The sequence below is a fragment of the Monosiga brevicollis genome, genomic scaffold, assembly GCF_000002865.3.
Source record: "Monosiga brevicollis MX1 MONBRscaffold_5 genomic scaffold, whole genome shotgun sequence".
NCBI classification, from domain to species: domain Eukaryota; class Choanoflagellata; order Craspedida; family Salpingoecidae; genus Monosiga; species Monosiga brevicollis.
In genome coordinates, this window is record NW_001865042.1 from 752,940 (window position 1) to 769,418 (window position 16,479).

The window sequence follows — 16,479 nt, forward strand, 5'->3', positions numbered from 1 at the left end:
CAACACCACAAGACCACAAGACCATACCCCAGACCAACCCCCTCCGGTACCCAGTCCCTCGATGGCCTCTCCTGACTGGCCCTGAGATAGAGAAAGAGAGAGTTTGAGAGAGAGTTTGAGAGAGAGTTTGAGAGAGAGAGAGAGAGAGTTTGAGAGAGAGAGAGAGAGAGAGAGAGTTTGAGAGAGAGAGAGAGAGAGTTAGAGAAACAGAGAGAGTTTGAGAGAGAAACAGAGAGAGTTTGAGAGAGAAACAGAGAGAGTTTGAGAGAGAGAGAGAAAACGTGACAACACGATTTTGTGTATTTTTCGAGTCTACCGGAAGAGATGGCGGCGACCGAGAAGATGATGGAGATTCAGACGTCCATGCGGGCCAAGGCTGCGCATACGCAAGACTTTATGCGGTAAGGTGATGGTGTGTTTGATGCAGGGGGTGGGCTCTGTTAAGTCGTCGGCCTGATGGAGGTTGTGGGACACAGGGAGTTGTCTTCGTTCCAGGCGGATATCTCACGACGTGACGAGCAGCTCAAGGCCCAAAAGGCTGTGCAGAAGAAGGTTGGTTGGTGGACACACGAGAAGCACGCGTGATTCTAGTTGAACTCACGCCGCCTACTCTCGACAGCTCCCGCCCATTCGCGGAAGCAGCGACCAACCAGATACCTCGGGCCCCCAGCCCACCCCCGCTGCTGGGAATGATCAAGCACACCCCACTCAAGCGCGGCAGGCTCGCCTCAAATCAGGAGACTACCGTGCCTGGGATCGATTCGACGTGGTAGGGTCGCTCCCATTTTGAAGACAACGAGAAATCAGAATGGGACCAGAAGGGAAAAGACATGGGAGAGAAGTGGGGAGGGGGGAGGGGAGAGAGAGGGAGGCGGAGCGCACGCAGCCCAGACATACGATATCGAACTTGCAACGTGTCTCACAACACTCAACTGCGTCGTTTTGTGCACTGGTGTCTGAGACTAGGACGCTGAGCTTCAGCGACTAGCAGAGGAGGAAGCCCAGATGGAAACGCAACAAGCACAACGCGCAGCAGCCACACTCGATCGTTCGTAACCAGGCTTGCTCATCTCCACGACAGGGGCGCATCACAGTCATTGCGCACAGCTTACCTCGGCTCTGCACCTGCGTGCGCAGGCGCTACAAGCGGATCCAATGGATCACGGGATGGCGAAGAACAGCCCATGAGCATTAATGACCTCCAGACGCACATGGCCAACGTGGAAAAAGACAACGTAAATCTCTACGGCCTCGTTCGATCGATGCTGGCTTTGCGCTTCCCTCGCGCGACTGGCTGACCGCTGACCGCTTTTCTCTTTATCATTCGTTGCTTTCCTAGGGTAATGCACAATTCAAGCAGGGCAAGTTTGCAGCAGCCATCACCTGTTATACCCGGGGACTCGAAGCCAATCCCTACTCGGCAACCTTGCTTTCAAACCGCAGCATGGCACACCTCAAACTTAAGCAGTGCGTGGGTTGTCCAAGCATCTCATGTTGCGGTTATTCTCGTGAGGGTTACAACCTTCCTGTGCCGCGTCTGTGCAAGAAATAACGTGTCGCATTCCCTTTGGCGCAGGTACACAGAAGCCGAAGCTGATGCCACGGAGGCACTTGCCCTGGATCCTCACTATCTAAAGGTTAGTGGCGGTGCAAGACGATCTGTTTGCAGCCGGCTGAGCGAGGTCTATGGCTTGGTCTTAATTGCCTTCAATGTGCCAAGGCATGCTTCATCACACGAACGCGCTAATCACCTTCACAGGCTTGGTCGCGGCGTGCTACAGCGCGAGGCGAGCTGAAGCACTATGCCGAGGCCATCGCAGGTAAAAGCTGCCAATGAGCACGCACGCCCTGCGCGCGCGCCTAGTTGACAGCATCATCGCGACTTCATGCGTCAAATAGACTGGCAAAAGGTGTTGGAGCTCGACAGCAAAAATGGGGTGGCCAAGAAGGAGATTGCACGTCTTCGCGATGTAAGCCTGCTCCTGTTTGGGCATCATGTTGGTGCAGGTCGAGTCCCAGGGGCTTGGCTTCAGCACTCCCCTTGGATGTGATCTGCCCGTGTTGGCAGTGGACGGCTGCTGCAACCCTTAGTTTTGAATGGGTGGACGTATAGGTCAAGGCCAAGTTTGATGAGCTGCAGCACGCGACCTTCAACCCTCTCAAGGCTGCTCTTTCGATGCAAGCACAGGTCTGGTTTTTTGCCGTGTCATGTGTTGTGTTGGTGTGTATGCGTTGGTGTGGACGGCAATTCAAACAGGCCATCTCATGTGTCATGGCTGGGGTTCGGGTTTTTTGATTCTGAATTCAGCCTGGTTCTCCAGCCACGAAAAAGACCGCGCCCCAGCAGTGGGTGCGCGTGGCCATTGAAGATATTGGTGAGGCCCCTGTTTCAAGCACAGTTAGCGAAAAGCCGGTGCAAGCATCAGCCCCTCCAGGTGCAAGCACCGACGGCAGGGTTGTGGAGGCAGGCGCAAGCGAGCCTCCTGCTAAAACGACAGCATCCGCCAACGACACGCAGAGTCGCAAGGTACAGATTGTTGAGGTGGACGATGATGTGGCCTTGGCGCCGACGGAGACGGCGGCTCAGCCCGTTCAGCCCCAAGCAGCGCCCCTTCCGTCCTCGCCTGCACCCGAGCCCACGGCTGCGCCCGAGCCTACGCCTGCGGCTACGGCGATGCCAGTGTCCACACCTGCACCTGCAACGACACCGGTCTCTGTGCCCACGCCCTCACCCGTGGTCAGGGAAGCATCGGCTGTCACTACTGGCCTGCCTATGTTACCCACGACCAGCCTTGAATTTCATCGGTCGTGGCATCAGAACACCGAGCCAAGTAAACGGGCTGCACTTCTTCAGGTAGAACTCGCATTCTTGTTGAAGCTCGCACCAGGGGTTGACCGCGGGCCAAGATTGGCATGCATCGTCACATTCACGCTGGCTGTCCCATGTGCCTATGAATGTGCCTATGCGTGTGTGCCTCTCTGTGTCTGCACAGCGGATCGATGCCAACGAGCTGCCGGGCCTATTGGGAGCTACCTTTGAGCCGGATGATTTGATTAGCATTCTCCGAGTATTATACACAGAGTACTTGCCCCAGCGCCAGCCGATCTTCCCGGTTTTGCGCAAACTGACCAAAGCCGACCGCTTTGACATGATGATCATGTTTCTTGAGTCAGAGGTTCGTTGCTTGCGCCCCAGTCCGTGCAGAACGGGTGACACGACCACGCAATGATGGTCTGCTGACTTCTGACGGCGCCTTACCACGCCACTATCTCATTGGCAGGAGCGGGCATGGATCACCGAGCTGATTGAAGCCGTGGCCGCCAATACATGCGGGGACCGCCCGTCGGATAAGCTGGTGTCGGCCCTCCGAGCCAAATTTCAATGCACTGTCTAACAGTGGCGAAGCATCACCGACAATTCCTCTTTTGCTTCACACATCATCGCATCTGTTGACCTCCGCTTTTTTTGTTTTTTTTTTGTTTTTCGATTCTTTAACAAACTTGCAGCCAGCAATGCTGCCACAGACAACCCTTCGGCATCATCATCCCGCCGCCGAGGTCCAGCCCGAACTGGACGCCCGCCATCTGTTTGCTCCCAACGTGTTTGGTGTACGTTCACTTGTCAGACACAATTGTCAGACAAAGTTGTGTGTTGTGGAGTTGGTTGATAAGGGAAAAGGCAAAGAGCTTGTTGTTGTAAGCAAGCAACGAAAAAAGGGGGGGGGGAGATGTGTTGGAAAGTTAGAGATAGCTACCGTCGGAGATAATTCCACTGTATAAAACATCAGCTTGAGCAGAGATGCGTTCGAGTTGTGAGAAAATCAAACGACGAGAGAGATATTTTTTTTCAGCGCGACTTGTCGTTGATGTGTCGTGGGCGGGTTCCGGCTTCTCGGGCGTTTGGTCGATGGTGTGCAAGTTGGCTGCTGCTTGGGCGTTGGCACTGGGAGTACCTTGGGCTTGTGCGGCTGATTTGAATGATTGGGCTGTTTTTACCTTCTCATCTTGCCGCATCTAACGGGCCATCAACGCGACACCACGGGCTCTGCACATCCGATTGGTTGCTGCACATCCCATTTTTCTATCCAGCCTACTGTCGCGTGTGACACGTCTATGCCAGCCATCCCCTTTCTTGTTCTTGACCCGAGGCCAGGCTTGTTCTTGACCGAGTCCAGGCTTGTTCTTGACCCGAGTCCAGGCTTGTTCTTGACCCGAGTCCAGGCTTGTTCTTGACCTGAGTCCAGGCTTGCACCTGCCTGGGCTGCTGCGTTGTTGCATCCTCCACGCGAGGACAGATAGACCATGCGGACATTGTGCCTGCAGAAACACACGCCTTGATCCTCGGTGGATCTTCGCTTTACACGACCATTGTCGGCTCGACCCCATATTGCTCTCTGTGACGCAGTCCATGAGGTTGGGGTCTAGACGGCCAGCTGGCCCTTCGATGGCCATGCAAAAACCGGGCCAGGGCGTTTCATCAGCCGCCTCGGCTCTTTTTGCTGGCGCCGGCCCCCTTCTAGTCGCAGCGCTAGCCACCAGTGCTGCGCCCATCACCTCCGCCACTACTACCCCTGCCGCCTCCGCTGGTACCGGTGCACTGACGACCACCATGACCACAACCAGGCTTGAGTCGACCACCCGCGCCTCAACTCCTGACTGGGTCGCCCACCGACCCGAGATACCAGCCACCACAGTCGTCCTCATTGTCATCTTTGGCGCCTTTTCCCTCTTCATTTTGCTGCGCTTGCTCTACAAGCGGCGGGAGGTGATGCAGTATTGCAGTCTGATGTGCTTTCACTGCAAACACGGCAAGGTGGCTCCGGCACAGGATGTGGAAATTGCGCAGACTCGCTTGCAATCACCGCCACGAGCTGGGCATCGCATGAACACAGCTTGGCGACCGCCGTCAGCGCAAGCCTCTGAGCCAGACTCTACACTGGCTCACATTCAACAAAAACTCGAGGCAAGGGCCGAGGCTGCGGTGGCGCGTCGGTCCAGTGCCACCACACCCATCGTGCCCTTGACAGCCGTGTCTACAAGTCAAGCTGGTGAGGATATCCGACCAACACATTCTGGCCATGAGAGGTTACCCCCGATCGTATCTAGTCGAGCCGCTAGTGAGCGTAGTCTGCCCCCAATCGTGGCTGCAACACCCACCACGTCCCAGCGGTTGGCTCCCTTGGGTTTGAGTGGGCCGAGCTCAGCCACAGGGGCGTCAACCGTGGCTAACCACGAGCAGTCTTTGGAGGCTCTACGAGCCACCACCTTGCCGCGCCTTCTGCCTCGGCTTTCACCGATCGAGCCTGGTCGAGCCTTAAGCTTGGACGGCTCAAATGTTTCCCCACGCGCGCCCCTATTACCAGCAGATGAGAGTTCTGCATGAGGATTGGCCGTACTTTTTTTCTTGATCCGATGTAACCTATACCCATTTGAGCCTGTCTGGTGACAGCGTTGGGATTGCTTGTTGTTCATATCTTTTAGCCCAATTCTTTTAGCTCAGTAACGGCTCGTACACCTTGTCTCACGATGTGATGCCGGTGATCCTCTGAGCAAGACCTGAAGCGAGGTCACACGGCCCATGCAGCCCCAGCTACTTTTTTTTTTTCTTTTGGTTCTTTGTCATGTTTGCTTTGATTATTTTTTCGGCCGTCGTTGTCGCCATCACTCGCATCAGGTGACGCGCTGTGCGCTCATCCCACGGTGGCTTGACAGGCCGGTTTAGGAGTACTTGAAATTGACTTTCAACTCAGCAGATTGCGCTTGGCTCGAGCGTAGTGGCGATTAACCAGAATCAGGTGGATAGGCGATAGCAAGGTTTGCTTTCAACGTCAAGCACAAAGGCATGTAGGTCAAAGCACACAGCAAGGGAAAAAGAAAATCAAAGGGCTGGGATCAAAACAACAAAATTATCAAAAACAGTCAGCGACGCGAATGTCATCAGAGACTCGTGCCGTTGATGGTGATGGGCGGCTTCTTGCCAAACTCCTCATCGGGGTCATTAAACTCGTTGCTGGCCGCTCGGCGGCCGTCCGTTTGCCTACCAGGCGAGTTGAGGCAATTTGACTGAGCGGGGACATGGAAAGGAATGGCCATCCCACTAGATTTGCTGTTGAAAGTTTAGCCCCCAAGCCATGCATACCGTTCGGGGTTGCGCTCATCAGGGTCATCATTTTCATCATCTGGTGGCGCGACGACCAACAAGTCTGGTGGGGTCTGTAAGTTTTTTTTTTTTTTTTTTTTTTTTTTTTTTTTTGACGCGCAGAGCGAGAAATGCCAGTCATGAGCTGCCGAGTTTTCTGCTCATGCGCCTGCCAAGACATTCATCGAGCGCACACACCTCTTGCATCATGACGGATGGCGCACCATCGAGTTGCCCCAGCTGCTCAAAGACGTGCTCCCGCAGCTGCAGTAGACAGGAGGGGGGCACGAAGCGTGAGGCCGCCTGCCTTTTGGTCGATCCATGGAGCATTGAATGAGAACTGCCAGCATGACGGCTGGCTGACCTTGTCGAGATACTCTTTGCTATTTTGATTTTCCACCGAAGTGGCCACGTTTGGATGTAACTTGAAGTCTGGGCCGAAATACTGAAAGTAATCTGAGGTTTCCGATCCCAGATGTTCGGTCGGTGAAGTTAACCAGGACACAGGTTTCAAGTGCACGCCAGGCAAACAACAAACCGTTGTAGGGGAGATCTTCAGACAGATGTTCATCCAGCAGAATGCCGGTTTCATGGGTCCTGTGTTAGGCACAGAGGGGGATCCACGGCCAACAGATCAGCCAGGACAGGGTAACGCAGCACAGTGCTGTGCTTCTGTGGCACTGACCAGCAACGCGCCACATTGCGAATCGTGTAGCCACCGCCACCAAGAACCAGGAGCGGCAAGTTGAACGACTTGATAAACTCGACGCAATTGCTAGGGTAACATACAGGAAAGCAGGGAAAGCGAGGAATGGAGAGAGAGAGAGAGAGAGAGAGAGAGAGCGAGTGAGTGTCAGCGGTTGGATCAGAAGAGCTTGGCCGCTGAGAAGGTGCCAACAACTCATCGCATTGAGGATGGGACAACGCCCTGGTTCTTGGCTCTTACCCATGCCCAGCAATGCTGAGGTTGAAGCAGCCAAGACGGTCACAGCCTAGTGAATCGGCGCCACACTACGAGCATGATGGGTCACACGTGAGTGCAGAGCAGAACACAGAAACAGACTTTGCAAGACGCACGAAACCAAAGCGTTCAAAAGCGCGCGTGTGTGTGTGTGTTTGTGGATGTGTGAATATGTGTGAACGCGACATCGATGTTGGGTCTGGTCGCACGCCTGCGGTGATTGACAACCTGCAGGACAATGGCCGAGGGCTGAAACTTGCTGATGACTTCGCGCATGACGGGTTTGAAGAGCTCGTTGTAGCCTGCAGCAAATCAAGCGGAGGAGAGGGTAGCTTGCATGAGCATGATCGATGCTGCGCGTCAGCGACTTGTTTCGCGAGTATGCGTGCTCAACAACGGTTCTGGTCATTTGCGCTGCAGCTCTAAGCAGACGCGCGCACCCATGTCATCGATGCCATCCTTGAGCGGCACGTTGAGGGCGTAGTAGCGTCCACGGCCAGCGCCAAGCTCGTACATGCTTCCTGAGAAGCCAGGCGCGAGCAACGAATGAGCCCCAACGAATAGAACTTGTAACTCAGCGGACGAGCCAGGTGCACGTGTACAAAACAGGTACGGGCAGAAAACACGGTAGCTCGTCGGAGGTAGAAGTAGAATACACACCGGTGCCGGGGAAAAAGTGTCCACCGTACTTGTGGAAAGATACGGTCATGACGCGATCGGTGGTGTAAAATGCCTATGCGCCACCAACGCGACCGCCAAGTCAGCAAGCGAGTTCGACAACACGCCCAAATAATCAATAGAGTTGCTTTTGTGCGAATAGCGGAGTGGGACAGCGTCGTTCACAGGGAGGCGATCAAACGCACCTCCTCAACACCATCGCCGTGGTGGATATCAATGTCGATGTAGAGGACACGAGGGTGTTGCCTGCCATGCATGAAACCAGGTGGAGTATGAGAAGGTTGCAGCCAAGCCGAATACCGGACCAAAGAGCCAGCGAGTGAGCTGGCTCAATCCTGGGCCCATACTTGAGTAGCTCGAGAATGGCGAGCACGATATCGTTCACGTAGCAAAAGCCAGACGCTTCAAACTTTTTGGCATGATGCAGGCCGCCTGACCAGTTGATGGCAACATCGCATTGCTGTGCAAGATATGGGTGAGAGTCAAGGGGGCGGTTGTAGGTGATGTTCAGCAAGGTATCTACGGGAACTGAAACAGACCTTGTTGTTCAGTTTGACGGCCCCCTCGATGGAGGCACCAGCGTAGATGGAGCAGAAGTCAAAGATGCCATCAAATACGGGACTACAGGGCGACCAAGGTTGGATGCCCTTAAGTGATGCGTCAAAGTAGTATCGAAGCCCGTGTGTGCGTTATTGAGTCCGAGTGTGCACATGCATACCAGTCATCGCCGACGTTGAAGCGTTGCAGGTACGATCCGAACGTTCGATAATTGTCGGGTGTCACGCTGTGTACCGGCCCCACATGGGAGTATTAGAGCACATACTGGTGATAGACAACGTTGCAAGAGTGTACCACCTTGTAGATCATTCACATGGGCACTGGAGCAAAATCGAAAAAGAGAAGGGCACTGACCGCTGTAAAAAATTGATGTAATCTGTCGCGTGGAAGCGCCCCATGTCCTCGGGTGAAGCCCGGTAGGGGCGGAAGATCTAAAAGTGCATTTAAGGCAACATGGGTTTGAGCAGGACGGTGGTGTAATACAGATCATGGCCAGCTGTGCGTCCCACCTCCATCTTGCTCCATAGCCCATACTCCAAGACAAGGCTGTGCGTGAGGGCCAAACGGTGCGGTTTCATGGGATGACCAGGGCCTAGGGTGGGCGGGGGTTCGTTGGACGGCACAATGGTGAGCAAGGCCTAGCTGGCCGTCAGTTTACAAGCATCCTGAAGCGGATCGAGAAGCCTGAACAGACCATAATGAAAGTTGCCAACATCGGCATCGAAGAAGTAGGCCACACGTGGCCGGGACATGGTGGGGGGTGACCCTCGGCAGATGCTGGCTGCTCCGAGTTACCGTTTCTCGTCTACTCTTGGATGGGTGGAGTGCCATGCCAGGCCTGAGAAGAGACGATTCACTGTACACGGCTGCCACTTTGAAAAAAAAATACATGAGCACGTAGCAACCTCGTACCTCGAATTGGCGCCGTGCGCCCAACAGCCTTGTAGACCAGCTGCCGGTGTGTGGCCTCCTTCACCGCCGAACGTTCAAATGCGTGTGTGTGCATCAGCAGGGGGACAGTAATTGTTTTCAACTACTGTTGTGACAAGCATCCATCGTCAGACTTTTTTTGAATTTTTTTTTTTGAACGAATTTTTTCAAAAAAAGAAAAAGGGTTGGTCGCTTGAGCAGGGGCATCATCGTGTCGAGTTGTTGGGCCTTCTGGGGTGCCGTGGCGGTCAAGGTTGAAGGGTTCAAGCCTGGCACAGGATATCATGTCAACGGGTGACTTGCTGAATAATCTTGGACGTCTGCAGCGCGCTCTACGCGTGGTGCGCTACGCGGGGCATTTTGACACGACCAGGTCGGTATGCGCACAAACGACTTGGCGCGATCTCGATTTTGTGGTCGACTCAGCACTTGAACCCTCTGCTTTTTGACGTGTTGGTATCCGGCAGAGCCAAGCTGGGGGACCCTGCTGCCTTCTTGCCTCTGATACATTACACGCTACTGGCCTACTCCCACCGGGTGTCTGCGGAGCTAGCCGAGCATGGTTATGAGCTGTACGGGAAAAGCGATCTGCGTTTCGTGGAGGCGGTGTTTCGGGTAAGTTTAGATTTTGCGAGCACTTTGCAATAATCAGCTATCCTCATGCTTGGGCGCGGATCGCATACACAGTTGTTGCGCAATGAATTCGGATACAGCCCGCGGCTTTCCACCGAGCAATTCTTTGCTCGGGGCTTTGCCGAGCTCAAGATGATCTTGGTAGTTGACATCACGGATATATGTATAAAGCGCCATCGCGAGCTTGCGCGGCAAGCCAAGGTTCGTGTTTGAAACTTGCAATGTGTTCCGCATAGCCTCGCTTCTTTCCTAGCCGCCACACTGTTTGTTGTACTCATGGTGATCCTGATCGGTACCCAGCAGCGTCGTGGGTCTGGGCGGCCTGCCACCTCACGCTCGCAACATTCAGGCGCCTCCCGCACACCAGCGGAAGCAGACATGACAACGGAAGAGCTCACAGCACAACATATTCTACGAGCGTCTCACCGTGGCGAGGGAGGAGATGGCCGGGATCACGCCCAACAAACTCCTGCTCTCAGCGACCGGTGGCAAGCATCGCAGGCAGAACTTGGCCCACGGGGCTCTACACGCGTGGAAAACGTGTACGGACCGCTTGTGACGGACAATGTGAGCCCAAATACCAGCATGCTGTATGGGGCACGTCGCCAGTATGATTCACAGCTCTACCAAACGACAACGAACCATCCCCTGGATCGTGGTAAGCCCCATCGCCACTCTTAGGATCTTGTGTAGTCCTTGATTGGACGATTCCCCGTTTTGATGGCAGACTTTTGAAGACTTTGCCCAGGTCAAAGTTGTAGTTTGCCGATTGTGTTTCCTGCCAGATGCAGAAAATGGTTCTGGTTCATGATGTGGGTGGTCGATCAAGACCTCTATGCGCGCTCATCGAGCTTGGCGAAACCTTTTGTAGATGATGTGGACTCGATTCACGCAGCGCTTTTTGATGTGGATGACAGCGATATTCAGCCCCGCTCACCGTTACAAAGCGGTTTGCCCGAGCAGCTCGAGCAGACACAGCCAACCCAAAATTCCATGCCAGCCTCGGTCCAAGCTGCCGCAACCGCAGAACACTCTTCAGCTACCCACCAAGCCGCGACGGCCGCCATGCAGGGCGTGGATGCTCTGGCGCGCCGTGTGCAAGCGCTCACGGCGCGTATGTCCAACCTCGATGGCAAGCAGGCGCAACTCATGCATCTTGCGAGTACGTTCCAGCTGCTTCTTGATTCTTGACACGACAGCTGTGCGAGCCGAGGGTGCGAGCTAGCAGGACTGAAGTTCAGGCTCTGGATAGGGAGTAGTTGAATGCGGGATCTCCAAATGGGGTCTCAATTCTGCCGGTGTCGCTTGGTGCTTTTTGGAATACACAGGTAGCCATCGTAGCCAAGGCGAAGCCAATGAAAGTACCAATTCGGCTCCGCCACGGCCACGGCCAGCATCACCTCATCCTACGCCCGAGACCAATGCAGCGTGGAGCAGTGAGCTGGCCAGCATGCGACAGGTGTGGCTGCGTGTGCGCTTGCATGCTTTGTGTGTTGCTCGCCAACCCGGCCCGTGCCGGATGTTTCCGTGCCTGATGTTTGACTTGACAAATGCCATGCGTAGGCCATGGAAGCACTGAGTCGTCAGGTTGAGTCTTTGGCAGCGGGCATGCGGCGAATGGAGACGGATGTGGGCACGCGTTTGGTGCTGCTCGAGGCCCAAGTGGCGAGTGGGCCCAACTCGCAGCAGCCCGTGAATGACCGTCGGGGTGCCGACGCTGCGGGACCAATCAGTCCACCACCTGCCACACTGGCTGGTACCTCGCTAGCGACTGGCAGCCGTCTGCACACGGGAGCAGCTCCAATGGCATCCAGTAGGGCTCCTGCAGCAGCTTCACGGTCGCCGGTCACAGGTACGACTACGGCGACAACGGTGAGGGCGGAAGAGCGTGCTGCACAGGCAGCAGAGCCACCAACGACCTTGCGGGCCACTATCAGCGAACGTCAGCACTTGACACCCTTTGCTTTTCTCGCACGGGGTGGCCCTCTGTCTGAGTAGAGAGATTGGGCTTTGTATGTATCGTATTTCTGTATTACGCTGGTGCCGAGCTGATACCACGGCTCGTGCACGGCACATCACGAAACAGCTTCTGATGTGTTTTAATTTACATCCATGACATTGTTAATCTTTTTACTCTTCCAATGATTGGCATCTGGGGAAAACTTGACTCGTTCTGACCCAAGCTATGAAGCGAGCTCAGTGCTTCCTGAACATCAGTCATGATGAAACGCAATCGGTTTTCAGCGGGGAGGGGGGGTGGAAGGAGGGCTTGGTGTGCCAAAAGAGGAATGGAAAGTAAGATGGACGTTTTCCAGGAAGTACGCTGCCAAGTGTCGGAGCTCATGGTGGCATGAAGGCAAAGTGACTGCATGTATCAGCGGAATGTTACATGATGATGGTGTAGCTCACGCGGTTTGGTTGCATCAGATCAATTATTATCTGAAAACGTTTGTGGATTTGAGCCAACACCCCTCGGAGCGAACGCCTTGTCGCCTGACATTCTCCAAGTCCTGTTTTAACCGTTTTTACAGAACCGCGGTGTGGTGTACTGATTGATGATTTATGGGGAAGTGTTGGAGGTTTTTGAGGCGGACCGTGCTCGTCACTTCCGTCACCCTTCCTTGGTTGTTGACCAACCGGAACCGTTGCGCCAGGGTGAGTGGTCAGTCTGGCGTTAGCGAGCTTGGTCCTTAATGTACAGGGTGACAGTGTGGCTCAAGCTTTCTGCAGCCAGCATGCGATGGCACGGCGTTGGCAAGAGGAATAAGTTGCCGTTGGATACTCACGATCAAGGTCGGCACACTCGTGCCAGATGTGCATGTGCGCTCTGCATGTGTATATCGTGGCTCTTGACAAGACTGAGTCCAAGGCGAGCCGAGTCAAAGGCGAGCCGAGCCGCGGACACGTATTCGTGAGGCAGAATTGTCCTGCTTCTGCCGGAAGGGGTGTGTGGAGTGGGGACAGCGATGACATTGCATTCGTAGGCGTTCTTGACTGTTTGCACATCTGCACATCTTTCAAGCTTCCATGTTAACGAGTGGTTCCATCTTCGCCAGAACTTCACCGAACATGACACAGAGTTGGCATTCTCCTCTGATTCCTGATTGGCCAGGTGGCGCTAGGGGACTACCCACTAATTCAAGTCGAGCAGATGGGGTGCTAGTGCATGGCTGAAACGTTGTACAAGAAGGGCCAACAAAGCACCCCAAGCACTGTTGTATCCTTTCTTGCATCAATTTGATGGTTGATGCGGAAAAAGGACTTGACGCAGAGAGAGGGAGAGAGAGAGAGAGAGAGAGAGAGATGAAATGGTCAGAGAAAGAGAGGGGTGATGGTTTAAAAATGGGATACTAATTCTGGGTAGTGGGGGGACATTCGGGCCCTGCTGGAGATTACAACAAAAATAATTACTGAATGTCTGTCGATGGTTTCTGCTGAATCTCGAGCCCCACCACCTCTTCTTCTCCCTTTTGTTTCTTCGCGATTTTTTTTTTGGCAGGCTCACGCCGAAAGGTCACACAGAACGTTCTCGTTTGTTCATGCTCATGTGCATCAAGCCGTGGTGCTGTCCCGAAACAGCTTTCAATTCCTCTGCCTTCATTTCAAACATCAGAAAGGAAAAGTGCTGGTGCTTCTTTCTCCCGACAACTTCCCAATAATTGTCGCCTGGGCTGGGATGCAAGCCATCAAGGATTGGGGGGCGAGGGAAGCAAAAAGGCAGGTTTCGCATTCCTCGTCTTTCTTTCATAATATTATGTGAACCAGATGTTCCGAGAAACTCATCCATCGTATCGTATCCCACCACTCCGCTTCTGGTGCATCGACCGCTCACAGCTCTTCCGCAGAACCCCACCAGGCAATTATCCGTGAGTGTGGGGCTTGACCACAGATTAGCCCTTGCCCGCCTTAACATGTGTGTGGTGGCTATGGGCTCGCCTTCCGTCATGATGACAATGGTTTCCGCTTACTCTCGACAACAACCCACAATAAATGGAAGGTACCCACGTTTGAGTTGGCACTTCGCCCTGATCCCCTCAGACCCTTCCTTTCTCCCTTTGCGCCTTCACCTGGCGCCGAGACGTATGAGGGGGGAGTGGCGTCTTTGACGCGCGTGTCCCCTTGGGGCATTTTTCTTCTTTTCCTTGCCGCACGAAACATTGCTTGGTTTGCTTACCACCGTGTTTCCAGTTGCCACTTGTCACCTGGCCTCGCTTCCATCTCCCCTCTCGTCCTCGACTGCCATCGCGTTTTCTTCCCTCGTTCGCCTTGCCCTCCAACTTGGGAACGTCTGATTTGCCCGGCCTGGTGGAGGTTTCTTTTTTTTTTTTTTTCGGAATCGCTTGACGGTTTGGCTTTGACGCCGCGCCAAGTTGACAAGGCAATCTCAAGCTCAAAATGGCTGTCAAGGCCGAGGAGCGGATCTTGCTGGAGGCACCTTTGCAAGTTCACACAGCTGGTGGACTCCTCAACTCGGAAACATCACAGAACCTTGTCGTGAAATTCACCACAGCAGACAACTTCACCATCAAGGTACTGTCATTCCTCGAGTGACCCACCCTTGCCCTCACGCGTCGCCGATCTATCTGCCAAATCTCTCTATTCCTTGCTCGTTGCCTCATTTTGTCTTTGACCTTGGACTCAGGTTAATAAGAAGAAGTACAACAAACTCAAAGGCCGAGCTCTGGTCGTGAGCCCCGTGCACCCTCAACACTTTTTTACCGCCGGCTCTCGCGTCATCACCCAAGGGTATGTATCTCCTTTGTCTCAAGTGTCTCAGGCAGCGCGCCCACGAAGAGTCAGCCCATCCCCTTCAACGCTCACCCGGTCCTGCTAAAACGCATCATACCGTTTAGGGTCCGAGTTGGCACCATTGAAGGTTATGGCCGTCACATGAATGAGGTGAAGATTCGCCTCAGCGCGGACGATGCACACAGCGTTCACGTGCCATACAAAGATGTCGATGCCGTCGACGCTGCAGCAGCGGTGCGTCTCATTTTTTTCTCCGCCTCATCCTGCCCTTTTGGCCGCTACCCGCAAACAATTGCCATCGCTCACTTGTCTGCCTTCCTTGAACACGATTGTGTTGTTTCCAGGTTGGACCTTTTGCTTTTTTCCTGTCCTTTCTCAATGGAAGTCACGTTGTGACCCTGACATTTCAGGCCCCTACTTTTGCAATCATGCTGCAATGGGTCTTTGTGCTCAGCCGGTGTCTGCTCCATGCCCTACCACGCCCCCTTTCTGGGTTTGAGGAGGCCATCCCCGAGGATGTGCCCAGTACGAGCAGTATTGGCAGCAACGACGATGCCGACAGCCACCACAGCAACACCAACAGCGACAGCCGAGTTAGCCCACCCGACTCGCAGGGTGCCTTGCGTTTACGCCGCGATTCGGGAGGCGACATCAGTCTTGCCTCCATGCCCACCTTGGACGCTACCGACCTACTTCAACTTGACAAGCAACATCGCGCCGACATTGATTCACAAATGTCCCTCTACCGCTCATTTGTACACGAACAAAACAGTCCTGTCGACATGGCGGCGCACCTCGCCCAACATGGCGCTCAAGTCTCAGCCACCATGCTATGGGTCCAACGCCGCCGCTTGGTTCTCTCCCGGATGGCTTCGTCCCAATTTGCCTCTCATGTAGCCTGGGATAGCAAAAAGGTTGATGGCATGTCTTTGGATGGCCAGCTCCGTCTTTTAGCGACTCACATGTGCGATCGCACCTGGGCCACCAAGCACGGCTGCCTTCCCTTGGTTAAACTCAATCCTGGTAGGTTTTGCTTGAATCTAGGCCTTTCCATATGTTTTTGAGTTTGTGAGCTCCACTTGCCATGCCAGCCAAGCCCCTCTGATTTGATTTTTGCTCCTTGCTTTCGTCATGGCTAGATGGATCCATTACGACCAGTCACCCCAATCCATTGGGCACCTTTGTCTGAGCCACGACTGTCTTGAGCGCGCTGCAAGTGCAAGACGTTGATCCTTATTCCTACCGCAGCTGGCGTCCATGGACTCCCCATATTTTCTATACTTCGCTTACCTATTCTACTGAACCTTCATAAATTGTCTTTAACATGTACCATGGCCGACCTTCCTCTTGCTAAGCAAGATGGGGGTCACTCGAATCCCTCAAGAGTTTTTGTGGAGACGAGGTTGAGTGTTATCTGCTTGTTGTTCTTCTGATGACTAGATCTAGCTAGTCTTTGAGCCGTCACATTCTTAGTTTTTTTTGTTCTGTTCCCGATGACCGATTTCGATTCTTAAAGCGCCGAAGGCATGGCGTAGGCGTGTCTCTGATTGACTTGCATGTGCTTCGCTTCATTTTTGGGCTGAGCCCAACGTTATTCCATGTATTGTTCCTCCTTGGCTTCGTGACCGGCTTGCAAAAGCCGGTGATCTTGAATTCATGGCCTGACAAACACCAATGCTGCTGTTGGCCCTACCGCCTTTTACATCTCTCATGAGCTTCTCTCATGCGCCGAGCACCTTTCCTCTCCCAACACCCAAGCAAGTGTGTCTGTTGTCTGTTGTTGTTGGAAAACAATCATAGACAAATGAAGTGTGTGTGTGTGTGTGTGTAT

The 16,479-nt window shown here is 53.9% G+C and overlaps 5 protein-coding genes across 5 annotated transcripts; 4 read left to right on the forward strand and 1 right to left on the reverse strand.

Annotated features, from left to right (window-relative positions):
• Positions 1-315: 315 nt before the first annotated feature.
• Positions 316-3,410, forward strand: MONBRDRAFT_36345 (uncharacterized protein). The gene is made up of 12 exons (XM_001744069.1): positions 316-401; positions 477-552; positions 620-769; positions 967-1,048; positions 1,138-1,235; positions 1,340-1,467; positions 1,577-1,637; positions 1,760-1,820; positions 1,900-1,970; positions 2,309-2,854; positions 2,994-3,176; positions 3,282-3,410. The coding sequence occupies exons 1-12, from the start codon at positions 325-327 to the stop codon at positions 3,393-3,395; spliced, it is 1,647 nt and encodes a 548-aa protein (XP_001744121.1). The 5' UTR covers positions 316-324; the 3' UTR covers positions 3,396-3,410.
• A 1,034-nt stretch (positions 3,411-4,444) lies between these two features.
• MONBRDRAFT_6716 (uncharacterized protein) lies at positions 4,445-5,383 on the forward strand (the record flags this gene model as incomplete). The annotated part of the gene is made up of 1 exon (XM_001744070.1): positions 4,445-5,383. One exon carries the CDS (start codon positions 4,445-4,447, stop codon positions 5,381-5,383), a length of 939 nt encoding a protein of 312 aa, XP_001744122.1.
• Positions 5,384-6,277: 894 nt separating this feature from the next.
• Positions 6,278-9,088, reverse strand: MONBRDRAFT_15424 (uncharacterized protein; the record flags this gene model as incomplete). The annotated part of the gene is made up of 15 exons (XM_001744257.1): positions 6,278-6,403; positions 6,504-6,595; positions 6,678-6,736; positions 6,825-6,914; positions 7,086-7,150; positions 7,329-7,402; positions 7,541-7,617; positions 7,757-7,833; positions 7,964-8,024; positions 8,126-8,238; positions 8,318-8,399; positions 8,497-8,562; positions 8,691-8,767; positions 8,846-8,928; positions 9,031-9,088. The coding sequence occupies 15 exons, from the start codon at positions 9,086-9,088 to the stop codon at positions 6,278-6,280; spliced, it is 1,200 nt and encodes a 399-aa protein (XP_001744309.1).
• Positions 9,089-9,550: 462 nt separating this feature from the next.
• Positions 9,551-11,897, forward strand: MONBRDRAFT_23873 (uncharacterized protein; the record flags this gene model as incomplete). The annotated part of the gene is made up of 7 exons (XM_001744071.1): positions 9,551-9,639; positions 9,734-9,881; positions 9,954-10,100; positions 10,401-10,557; positions 10,771-11,061; positions 11,228-11,358; positions 11,463-11,897. 7 exons carry the CDS (start codon positions 9,551-9,553, stop codon positions 11,895-11,897), a joined length of 1,398 nt encoding a protein of 465 aa, XP_001744123.1.
• A 2,397-nt stretch (positions 11,898-14,294) lies between these two features.
• On the forward strand, positions 14,295-15,837 carry MONBRDRAFT_23874 (uncharacterized protein; the record flags this gene model as incomplete). The annotated part of the gene is made up of 5 exons (XM_001744072.1): positions 14,295-14,429; positions 14,542-14,645; positions 14,753-14,882; positions 14,993-15,671; positions 15,788-15,837. The coding sequence occupies 5 exons, from the start codon at positions 14,295-14,297 to the stop codon at positions 15,835-15,837; spliced, it is 1,098 nt and encodes a 365-aa protein (XP_001744124.1).
• Positions 15,838-16,479: the final 642 nt, after the last annotated feature.

Coding starts and splice junctions, on each gene's coding strand:
- MONBRDRAFT_36345 (XM_001744069.1), top strand. CDS start 325: ATGGCGGCGACCGAGAAGATGATGGAGATTCAGACGTCCATGCGGGCC. Junction 770..966: donor CCTGGGATCGATTCGACGTG/GTAGGGTCGCTC, acceptor GTCTGAGACTAG/GACGCTGAGCTTCAGCGACT. Junction 1,638..1,759: donor TGGATCCTCACTATCTAAAG/GTTAGTGGCGGT, acceptor TCACCTTCACAG/GCTTGGTCGCGGCGTGCTAC.